This window comes from Canis lupus, chromosome 29 (genome assembly GCF_011100685.1).
Source record: "Canis lupus familiaris isolate Mischka breed German Shepherd chromosome 29, alternate assembly UU_Cfam_GSD_1.0, whole genome shotgun sequence".
In the NCBI taxonomy this organism is placed as follows: domain Eukaryota; kingdom Metazoa; phylum Chordata; class Mammalia; order Carnivora; family Canidae; genus Canis; species Canis lupus.
Window position 1 is genome coordinate 28340312 of NC_049250.1, and position 12632 is coordinate 28352943.

Genomic DNA, 12632 nt, shown 5'->3' on the forward strand with positions numbered 1-12632 from the left:
TAAGGACCTATTGCAGTTTCTCTCCCTTAAGGGAGAGTATTATATGAAAATACTTTGGATCCATGGTAGCTATGTTTATGATAAGACTTTGGAAACCTGGTAAATACAAATGGATGGGTGTTTCTTACTGTTTGGGAGAGCCATTTGTTTAGAGCATTTCAAATTCTTAAGTACCAAAAGTAATTAAGTTAATAGGGCTGGTGGCTTCCTGCTAGTATATACATAGGATGAAAATGGTAATTATCCAGTTGGCTGATTAACGTATTTTAATTGGCTTTGATGTAAAATAACAATATGGTAATCTAAAGAAAACGTTAATTCTATAGTAGTGATGTTTCTGTCAGTTGTACTTCGGGAGAAGTATCCTTCACATAGAGGCAGAGAATCCATAAATATTCCAGAGAACAAAGTAAGTATAAAGAAGGGGAAAAACTTTCTTTAGAGAAAAATGCCAAGCTAATAAATACATAATGACAGAAATGAAAAATACCCCACAGGAAATAATTCAAGATCATCCATGGAGGGACACCTGCGTGGCTCAGAGCATCTGCCTTCAGCTCAGGGAGTGATCCCGGAGTTCCGGGGTCGAGTCCCACATTGGGCTTCCTGCAGGGAGCCTGCTTCTCTGCCTATCTCTCTGTCTCTCTCATGAATAAATAAAAAATCTTTTAAAAAATCATCCATGGATATTAAGCCACTGTTGATCGGCTATCCCACAATGCAAAAGGCTGTTATAATAGTATATTCACATGGTTTCCCTATCATCCCAGATAACTTCAGTTAAACAAAGAGGAAAAGATTTCTTTATAATGAAAGCAGCAGAGATACCATGCCTCTACATGTAATGCACTAGCCAGCACAAAACATCACCTACATAGTTTACTTGCCAAAATGCATGGTCAATCTTGATGACTGACCAGAGTTCTAAAATGACTAAAGGGGCATTTGAGGGACACCCAGGTGGCTCCACGGTTGAGCGTCTTTTGGCTTAGGCCGTGATCCTGGAGTCCCAGGATCGAGTTCCCCATCAGGCTTCCTGCAAGGAGCCTGCTTCTCTCTCTGTCCCCCCCTTCTCTCTCTCTCACTCATGAATACATAAAATCTTTAAAAAGGGAGAGGGGGACATTTGAAGAACAGTTTGGAATTTGTGTAGTATGGGTTAAATAATAGTTTGACAATTTTAAATTTCGTGGATATGATAAAGTACTATGGTTATGTAGGAGAAGGTTCTAGAAAATAACTGCTATATTGAGAGGTAAAGTGATGAGTAAATAATACATAAAAAGTGTGTGTTCACAGAGAAAGTACATGTGTCAAAATTAACATTAGTCAAAGGCACACAAAAGGAATATGGATGTTCATTGATTCAACTTCTCATAGCATTGGAATTCCTTAAATTAATGGGCAGGGGGTGGCTAGAAGTACTCAGGCTTTCAGAAGCTTCTGAATATAATATGTATGCACTGACCAAAATTAAGCCCTAATTCTGAAGAAAAGAAATTGCCTTAAGGTGGTTTCTCCCAACTGTTGAAAAGAATTTACAAAAATTTTTGAAATGAGCAGTTACCAGAGGGGTTGAATTTTGAAGACTTTATCCTTGTACAAAAAATTGCTAATGGTATAAGTATTTTATATTTGGTTTAGAAATATGGTTGAAGAGTGGTCTTTGTGAGTTGTACAACAATAGATTATTTTTACCATAAGAATTTTTGTATCAGCTATAAAGAATGAGAACAATGAAGTAGGGGTAAAGATTTAATATTTTTATTGAAAACTCAATTACTTAAGAGCAAGAAAGCTAACAAGCAGTGGCGGGGCAGAGGGAGAAGCAGGCAGCTGAGCCGCAGGGAGCCAGATGTGGGGCTCAATCCCAGGACCCCAAGATCATGACCTGAACTGAAGGCAGATGCTTAACTGACTGAGCCACCCAGGCGCCCCATACTGATTAGTCTTAAGATTATGTGATTGTTTTGGGGGCAATGCAGAGCTCTCCTGTTCCAAAGCTGGGCTTCAGGGTGGTAGTCTCAAGTGATAGAATAATTAAAAGTAACTATTAAGAGAGAGTTCTGTTTTGAATATATTTGAAATACAGTATAAAAAAAGAAGTTTTGGGACACCTGAGTGGCTCAGTTTAAGTGTCTGCCTTTGGCTCAGGTCGCGAGATCCCGGGATCCTGGGATAGAAATCCACATCGGGCTTTTCTGCTCAGCGGGCAGCCTGCTTCTCCCTTTTCCTCTGCTTATGCTGTCCTCTCTCAAAATAAATAAAATCTTAAAAAAAAAGTTTCATGTGGCCTCCATGCACTATTAAATATTGACATTTATCTTACCAAATTTTTCTCTCCTCTGGTAGCATTTTAAATTTTAGTTTTTCTATTTAAGATGCCTGCAATTAGAGTATTATGATAGGATAATAAAGTATGAAGACGTTTCGGTTTTAGATTACAATGTAGAGATTTTTATCCAGCTATTTATAGTAAGCTGTTCTATCATAATATTGCATAGATATAATAAATTTTATGTCCTATATTGTTTTATTCTAATAAGAAATATCTTTATTACCATAATTACATTAAAATCACTTTTCTATTAGGTACTTCACATGATTTCAAGTATAGCTTGATGCCTGGCCCTTCAAGTGATTTCAAGTATGGACTGCTACCAGGTACTTCAAATGATTTCAAGTATGGATTGATACCAGGTGCTTCAAACGATTTCAAGTATGGATTATTGCCCGAATCTTGGCCAAAACAAGAAACTTGGGAAAATGGCAAGTATTAGTCAACTAAACATTGCAGAATTTTAAAATGATTTTTCACAATTAAAAGCTTCCATGTTCTGGGTCTTAAAAAAATTAAAATACTAGTAGTCCTACAATCCCTATTCTCAGGGACAGACAAACTTTTGATAGCAAGTTTTCTGTTTAATATATAATTGCTTTTGTGTTTGTGTGTGTTTTTATTTTCAAAGGTGAATCATCTCTAATCATGAACAAGTTAAAATGCCCTCATTGTAGCTATGTAGCCAAATACAGACGAACACTAAAAAGGCATTTGCTCATTCATACGGGAGTCAGATCATTTAGCTGTGATATTTGTGGAAAACTGTTTACTCGCAGAGAACATGTGAAAAGACATTCCCTGGTAAGTAACTTTAAATATAACTGATCTTTAAGATAAACTGAATGTTAGTGAAGTTTAAGGTATTTTAACATTGTTACCTAAAATTTAGAGAACTTGGATTATTAAATTGTTTTAAACAAAGAATATGATTTATGAACTGAGCTTCATATAGAAAAACAAGGGTATACATTCAACCATTGTTAAACAGGTGGTTTAATTTGAATTGTTCAAATGCATTATTGTCTATACTGTCCTTATATTGGATTTCTCCCCCTTCAATTAGGTGCATAAAAAGGATAAAAAATACAAATGTATGGTGTGTAAGAAGATCTTCATGTTAGCAGCCAGTGTTGGAATAAGACATGGATCTCGACGCTATGGTGTTTGTGTAGACTGTGCAGATAAATCACAACCAGGAGGGCAAGAAGGTGTAGATCAGGGACAGGACACAGATTTCCCTCGGGATGAAGAATATGAGGAGAATGAAGTAGGAGAAGCTGACGAAGAGCTGGTTGATGATGGAGAAGATCAGAATGATCCATCTCGATGGGATGAATCAGGAGATGTTTGTATGTCTCTAGATGATTAACTGACCTATACTCCTCAAGGATGCTGCATTTGGACATAATATGAATCGACAATTTGAATTGTTGAACTTGAAGGCTTGCAAAATATGGTACATGCTGGATGGTAGTTATGTTGCTGTGAAAACTGTAGGGTCAAAAAGCCTTATAGCAAAAAAAAATTTTTTTTATATTTGCACAGGACTGTACAGCAAACAACCTTGTGGTTGGATTACATGGAGTCCCCACATCTTCAGTCAGTTATCAAAGTAAAAATATTTTTTATTTATAGGATATACAATAACTATTTGGGTCCTACGAATATATAGTACCTATCCTTAAAGAGCTTACATTCATGTGCCACTTTAACATGAATGAAGAAAATCCATTTATAAGACTACAGTGACAGCTGACCCAATTACTCTGTCCATCAAACCACTCAGGCTAGTTTGTACTAGTAGAGTTTTGTTTCTATTTTTATTTTTATTAATTTTATTTTTTTTAATACAGATTTTCAGTGAGGGGCCTTTTCAACCCCATTGGTTCTACTTTTCTGTATTTTTCCATTTTAATTTGCTTCATAACTTAAACCAAGTCTCCTCTAGTCTTAGGTATTATTTCTCAATTTTGTGCTGATGGGCATGTTTATAAGAACTGGAGAGGTAATTTATTGGAATGAACTAACTGACTTCCTCCATTCCCCCTTTCCTTTTTGACATGAATTTTACTACTTCACAAATGAAGAAATGATGTTACAAAGTTAACGTGGCGAAGTTGACAAATACCACTAAAATGATTATGATTTAGAAGTAACTTTCTCCTGCTGCTCTAATCTGAAATGGTTATTATATGACGTCTTCTGACATGGTATTCGGTTTTGAGTATCTGCTACTTTGGCACTATTCTTGTTTGCCTCTTTTTATTTTTGCCAGTGTACTATACCTCAGTCCTATTTGAAAAGAGAAATCTAATCAAAAGAAAAGTCATAGAAACAATAAGTAAAATGATTTGTTTCGTAATTTGACCTCCATGTCCAGTTTGGTTAGCTTGTTATGCAATATAAGTGAAATATCAGGTTTTTACTCCTGTGCCCTTTTTACCATTAAAAATAACACAAAAAGTGAATTCTCTTTTGTTTGATACTTACCGGGATATTGAGTGTTTTGAAATTATGATAGATAATTATTTTTTCAATTCCTCAAAGTTACTACATCTTCATATATAGTCTTTCTGGTAGTCACTATGATTCAACAGTCTGCAAAAAATCTTACAAAATAAAATAGGCTTTACGATTGTTCTGTTGGCTAAAATCCTTCAGGGTACAAGGGGTGATACAAAATTGAAGTTCTATTTATTTAGTCTCCTGACAGATGAATTAGCTGGTTGTTGAACTCACAGCAACATTTCACAATTAAAATTAACATGCATGACATTTATCAGGAACATTGTATATTATATAAGATTGAGGGATATCATATTTTCAGCTTTCTTTTAAAAAGAAATTGAGTATATTTTCCTATTTTATATCAGGTCACTAAATTGTGCTATTTGTGTGGAAAAATTGCAAAGTACACTTTGACAGACATAATCCTTTTGGTGCTCCATCTGATCAAAGTTGAAGGTTGATTTTTTTTTTAAGAGACAAGTTTTCTCGTCTCCAATTTCGGTAGTATAATGGTTTAATGTTAGACATTGTTTCTGCTTGGATAAATCAAAGATATAAAGTACAGTTACAATGGTTAGATACATCTTTTGTCATCTAAACTTTATTGTAGTTTCTACATAACTGTAAAACTGACATGAATAGTTTGGTTTGATTTTTGTTTAAGACTGAAGAGTACATCTTATTCTCAGTGTTCTAGACAAATGAGTATAATGTAATTCTGGTGGGGTCCAAAGTAGACGTTAGTTGGGCAAAGATACTATGAATGAAAAAGTATTTTAAACGTAAAATGTTCTGCTTTGTGAATATGTAAGTATAGTATAAAGATTTCTTTCGTCCCATTTATCCCCCTCCTTTAAAATAAACCATAGTTTACAATTGGTAGATCTGTCTATATATAAATATATATTAAAGAGAAAAGATATATATCTGAAAATCACCTAAATCTGCTTTATTAGACTACAGTTCACTTATTGCATAGAAACTGGACTTGGCTTTACATTCTTAATGTACTTTTACTTTTCCTCAAGATATGAACTTAACTCTCTTTAAACTGAATTTTCTTTTACTACTTAAATCATTTATGTATATCTGGTAAATTATGACCAAATTTTTGTTAGATTGCATACAGTAAATTGAAATACACACTTGGTACACTACGGGATTGTTGTGCTTTTGTTTTGGTTTTAGTTGGAAATAAGGTTTGATGTAGATGGCTTGTTACTGTTAATTTAAAATATTCTATAATTGTCCATTACCTTTTATGTTGTGTTGTGACAGATTTGGCTATATTTTTAGTCAACTGAAATATGATACTTTAAAAGTTTGTTTTTAGAAAGGTAATCCAAAGGAATAATGTTTATACTCTGAATATATTAGCCTCAGCCTATATAAAAATTTCTTCTTTAAAGTAAGCATTTTACCAGAAACAGAATTGACAGATTTTTCTACTTGCTGACTGCCTAACTTATTTTGTTTCATGATCTCAAGGGACTGCCTTTTCCCTTCTAGGTCTTTTTTTAAAAATAGTTTTAGTACTAAGGTATACTACTGGATGTTTCTATTTTTTTTTTTTAAGTATATTCTTTTTCTGACTTACAGTACAATTTCAGGAAGTTGATAGATAGTAAGAACTTATGATTGGTCTCAGAGGTGACAATGATATACTCATAATTTTGTCTGTGGAGCCTTGGCAGAATTATGTGTCACACATTTGCTGAATTTTTCTCTTGTAACTTATATTTTAAATGAAACCTATTTTAGAGCTTGTAATTTTAATGAAGAAGAATATAAACTTTTTCTATTCACTCTAGTAACAGACCCTCTCATCCAAACTAAGATCATGTATTCTTAGGCTTCTCAGAGACAGTTACTTCCATATGGTCCCCGCTTTGTCATTATTATCGGCCCTCATTTTTCATATTCACTAGATATTTTGCTTATTTTAGCACCCTAGCAATTAAGAGCTTAAAAAAATGTAGGAAAGGGAAACTGAACACTAATGAATAGCCTTGAAATTTGGTGGGGGGAGGAAACACTAGGTGGGTTTGGCAGAGCCATCCTGATGGAGAAGAGTAAGATGAAGGAGTTAATTCACGTAAAGCGCTTCAAACACTGTCTGGTACATAATAGAGGCCTAATACGTCCTAGTTTAATAGTGGATGCAAACCTAGAGGAAAGGGGGAGAAAACAAAATGAAAGGATCAGGGTTGGGAAATCTATATTCATACAATAAAGTGTAAAATGCCTGAAGATGACTGGAGTAGTATAACATGGGGAAAAGTGTGATGGAAGAGGAGTTTGAAAATATCCTAAATTTCAAAACTTTGGTAAACTTTATATTTTTAGGATTTTTGTCAACTTAAAAGTTTATTTTTCTGAATAATATTCCAAAAGCTACTTTTTCCCCCAGTGCCTACATGTGCCATTTGCGCTTTACATTTTATCTAATTCCCAATAAGGTAGGTGCTACTGTCTCCATTTTACGGAAGAGAAAGGCTCCAAGAGATTTGCATAATGTAACTTGCCCAATATAACACAGCTACTAAGTGGTAGAGCTGGGTTTTGACCAAATTTGATTTTGAATGAAGCCCATGCTCTTTTTAGGGGGCTCTATTAGCTGCCTCATTGAACAAATTTTATAGAATTTCAGTGCTTTAAAGGAGTTTGTGTATGGAGACCTATTTTCCCTGTAAACCATCTTTGTTAGGAATTTGAGCGCCTCATCTTTCGTTCCCTAAATATCCTTATCACTCTTTTCCTCTGAGTACAGCAGTTTTGTCACCTGACTATAAATAAGATACCTGACCTCAGTGTATCACATGCTATTAACTGGCCGTGGCGTTTTTATTTTTGAAAGGATGGTTTTAAAGTGAAGAACTAGAAGTGAACCCCAGTTTTTGTGCCGTTCAGTCACCCAGATCCTTAAACTTAACTATGATACATAATATATGTGCTTAGAACTAACAGGTGTTTTTTTGTAGTCACTTTAGGATTTAAAGTGGAAAGTTTTTTTCCTGCTGTATCCCTGCTTTCAAGTGAAGTCGAACAGTTTTAGATAGTTTAAAATGTGTTAGGGATAAGCACACTTTACAAGTTGTTTTTTAGCCCTGGATTTTATGGCATTGGGTACTTAATTTGGAGTACACTGGCTATTGAGAACAAGATTTTGGGTTTAGGGGAGAGGGATGGTTGAGGCCATCATGAAATGGGAGAATCAGCATTTTAAACACTGTAAACATAAAAGAACGCTTTCTTCTGCCTGCTGTTTGTAAAAGCTCTTTGGGAAGATCTTTTACGAAGACCAATTTTTTTAAATGTAATTTACCTACCTAGTATAAGTGTCCTAAGACATGTATGTAAACTTCCAAACCTGTTTTGTCTGTGTATTTAGAAAATACACAAGAATCTTTATCAAACCTAAAAATATAAACTTGTGAGCACTAAACTTGCTTCTGGCTTTGTGAATTTTGTTGACTCTGACATTTAATTCAGATTTCTTTGCATTGAAAGTGTACTGATTTAGACTAATTGGGGTAGGGGGGAACACCTTTGTAAACTTTGATTGTGTATAATTCAGATATCTTTGTAATTAAGGTTTACGAGTTTGAATTCTAGAATATGAGGGCTTTTGGCCTTTTATGTTTTCTTTATTTTAATGAAGACATAAATGACTCAAAACTACCTCCTAGTGATGCTTGGAGAGCTGCTTTAATAGATAGCAGTGATTTGTGATGAGTATTTCATCTGTCTTTTCATCTTTATTTTCTACAGGTTTTAGTAAACAAAATATTTCCCCTCTACATGTGTGCAAAATTCTGGAAGTGGTTTGAAAAGCAAAGGTAGGGCCACCTGGGTGGCTCAGCGGTTGAACATCTGTCTTGGGCTCAGGGCGTGATTCTGGGGACCTGGGATCGAGTCCCGCATCGGGCTCCCCAACAGGGAGCCTGCTTCTCCCTCTGCCTGTGTCTCTCATGAATGAATAAATGTATGTTTAAAAAAGGTAAGCTACTTCATCCCATATTTACTGCATATTAGCAGGCTAATGAATTATAAGTATGTTTCAAGTCTTTGAAACTTTAATAATATAGAATACATTTTTCTGGGTTTTTTTCTTTCAGTAATTTGTGGTGGTGGCAGTAATAGAACAAAGGAAATCATAGAAATGACTAGACACTTTACTAAAGAAGTGAGTCGTGTTTGGAGAAGGCTGCCCATGTAACACATAAGGCACAGGGTCTTTATTTTTTATTTTTTAAGGATTTGATCTATTTATTCATGAGAGGACACACATAGAGAGGCAGAGACACAGGCAGAGGGAGAAGCAGGCTCCATGCAGGGAGCCCAACACAGGACTCGATCCCGGGTCCCCAGGATCAGGCCCTCGACCAAAGGCAGGCGCTAAACCGCTAAGCCACCTGGACTGCCCGGCACAGGGTCTTAAAATTGTAAAATCTGTCACTTGGCAGAATAATTAGATATGGGACGCCCGGGTGGCACAGTGTTTTGAGTGTCCACCTTCGGCTCAGGTCCTGATCCCAGGGGCGTGGGATCAACTCCCACATTGGGCTCCCCAGGGGGAGCCTGCTTCTCCCTCTGCCAGTATCTCTGTCTCTGTGTGTCTCATGAATAAAGTCTTTAAAAAATTAGATATATTCTCTATGGCTTTGAGAGGTAAGGATTTGGATCACTTGGCTCAAGATTAAAAAAGCAGCTTTTAATAATTATCAAAAGATGAAATGTGATTGCTTGGGAAAGAAACCTAGTGCCCTATTGTTGAAGTATTCTATAGAAAGTGAAAGATTACCTGACAAGCATTTTGGCTAAGATAATACAGACCAAACATTTCTACCTAAACGTGTTTTTTTGGCTTTATTTGTGTGTGTGTGTGTGTGTGTGTGTGTGTGTGTGTGCGTGTGCAGGTTTTTGGACCATTGTAGTTAACTGGGTTTTTGTTTTGCTTAGCAATAACATTGACAAAATCATGCATAAATTTGACACCAGAAAAGGACACTGGAAATTTAGAAATGATGTTTAGCTTTATGGACCAATTTTTGGAAGGTGGTGTAGGAAGTTACATGACTGGATCCATGGTTAGATGAGAAAATTAAAGGTCCTTCAGACCTTAGTCTTTGTCATAATTTTTTCTGAATTTTGAGCTAAAGAAGGAAATTAAAAAATGAACAGGAAATATATTCATTAAATTGAATTTTAAAAAATAGGCTGTATGACTGCACCGTGCCTCCTTTATATGCTATTGATACCATACTTGTGACTGCCAGCTAGATACTTTTTTCCAACACAGCCAAAGTTTGGCAATAAGAAATTACTATCATCCAAGAATATGTTATGTTTTATAATATTAGTGAAAGATAATCTTAGCCCACTGTCTCAATAGTGAGTAAGAAAACAAAATGTTGCAAGATACTTGCAGGATGTTTCTGGTAGAAAAATTTTGAAAGAGCAATAAGGAATTGATTCCCCAGAGAGGTTCCTACAGTGACTTTACAATCCGTTTTGGGATCTAGGACTTCTGAACTTTCTTTACCTGTATCAAACTTGTTCAGTAAGTGATTTAAGATTTGGGAAAACATATGTTGTTCACTAAATGACTATTAAAAGACATCAACTTTTTAAGGATATTGCTAGTATCTAGTGGCATATAGTTAACACGCTAATTTGGTTTACAAGCAGTTTGTAGCCAAGCACAGAGTATGGAGGAGCCCTCGGGACTTTCCAAAGTACTCCCCCAGGTGACTGTATCTGAAGACATAATGACCAAACACCAACCTATAGCAAATATTACTATAGAAGTCTCAGTGCAAAAAAAAAAAGAAGTCTCAGTGCAAGTGGCCTTTTGATTTTTTTTTTAACACCATCCACATAACTTGGAATACTTAGTGACAAGCTTTAAGTATTAGCTGTTTGCTACAAAATGTTTTTGGAAATAATGACTGGTATAGTCACCACTAATATCTTAAGTGTCTAACATTCAGTGTATATAAGGAAGATGTGAAAACCTTAGAGAAAACTCTTGGAGTTTACACCTTCATGTAGAGTGCAACAATGTAGCAATAAAGCATTTAGGTTTGATGCTTTTGTTGCTGGTAATGATTTTTGTCTTGTAGAGAGGCGTGTAGAGTGGGCATTTATATTTTACCATATGAAAGACGAATGTGTGTTAATGTGGAAGATGGAACTTAGTACTTATGTCACCCATGTCACCCTCACCCTTTTCTCTGTTCTTGGTAAGACCTGGATTCCTAAACTGGGATGTTGGCATTTACATAGACCCACGGGTAATTAATTCTCCAAAGTAGGTTTTGCCACACTAGTTTTTCTAGTAATTGCCATCAAAAGCATTAAATCAATTAGCTCATTCCAAAGAAGAGCAAGTCTAGGTACTGAGTCCAGGGAATTACCCTCACCCACGGCAATTGAGATTTGAAACCCTTTTTTGTGTTGGCATGGATTTTTTTATTGGCATTCTTAAATTTGCCGTTTAGGACTTTGTTTCATAGGCTTAAAGATGTTTGTTAGAATCCTACAGTAGATTTCAGGCAGGTTTTTGGAGCCATTCATTAAAACTTTGGCTATTGTGCCTTCTGAAGGTAGATAACTTAGTGGTACCGCAGTCTGTTTTCTGGCCCTTCTTTGTTACTACTTACACAGTGACTTGTACCCTACTCCAAATGGGAGCTCCTATTTTAGCCTATGGATTCCTCTCTTGGTTATAAATGTATTCAACAGATAAATATCAAAGACTCACTTGTGAGAAAATTGGTTACCTGTGACCGATAATGACCTCACTCCTGTTCTCAATTCATCTACTACAAGCAGATTTGCAGTGGGAAAAGATTCAAAATTTAGCAAGGAACAAAAAGACTGCATTTCAGTGGTTTTAGGAAGGACTGGGAATTGTGGACAGGACAACTAAAAATATAAAGTGGTGCAGATTAAGAAAATGCATACACAGCACTTTGCATTGTCTCCCTTCAACGTAAAATGAGAAAATACTTGTACCTTGAAGATATATCTTAAAATTACAGAGGAAGAGGAGTTGCTTCCCATATAACTTTTGCGTGGACCTTAATATTTGTGTCTAAAGTGGCAAACAAATGTTTGTTATCTCTTCTGAGATAGGAATATATTACTTTCTAGGTGCCTCCTAGTTCTGTAGGACCAGGACTATATTGGACAAGTCTGTAAGATTAGGCAAGCTCTTTCTTCAGAGGATCCATTTAGGTACTCAGGGAAACTGTCTACCTCCTATTTGGAGGTTGGGAGAGACGATGAAGTTACTCGAACCTAGAGTTTTCCTATCCAGTGACTTTACAATCCGTTTGTACAAGCAGTACAATTGCAGGCCCTTGGGATTAATGTTCAGTCCACTTATTTTTGGCATAGGGAAAGAATATCCCCTTTTCTCAAAGGATAAAATTGCAAGCTTCTATATAGTTCCCCCCCCCCCCCCCCCACACACACACTCCGAATTAATTCTTAGGGAAAGGAATAGCCTGTAAGTATCATACTCCATTTTGATGGCAGCTTTTTTTTTTTTTTTTTTTTTTTGCATAGTATTTATACCTCACGGAGTCTCAATATCAAATATCTAATCAGTGTTCAAACTTCCAGTCTGTCTTTCCTTGTGTTCTATGTATTTTACAGTTTTCTTTTTGGTCAGGATTCTAATTGCAGGAGTCAGCAAGCTTTTTGCCAGATAGTAAATATTTTTGGCTTTGTGGGCCATAAGGTTCCCATTACAACTAGTCAACTTTGCTGTTGT

General features: G+C 35.8%; 1 protein-coding gene across 2 annotated transcripts in view; it reads left to right on the top strand.

The window, feature by feature from the left end:
• The window catches only part of ZBTB10 (zinc finger and BTB domain containing 10), a 32853-nt gene extending 24559 nt beyond the window's left edge, over positions 1 to 8294 (top strand). The window contains exons 4-6 of one of the 2 annotated variants that reach the window (XM_038579592.1): positions 2593 to 2769; positions 2970 to 3142; positions 3405 to 8294. In XM_038579592.1, the coding sequence (XP_038435520.1) occupies positions 2593 to 2769; positions 2970 to 3142; positions 3405 to 3710 (656 nt within the window). In that variant the 3' untranslated portion in view covers positions 3711 to 8294. The remainder of the gene's footprint in view (positions 1 to 2592; positions 2770 to 2969; positions 3143 to 3404) is intronic. The other variant, XM_038579593.1, reaches the window with a different exon arrangement.
• Positions 8295 to 12632: the final 4338 nt, after the last annotated feature.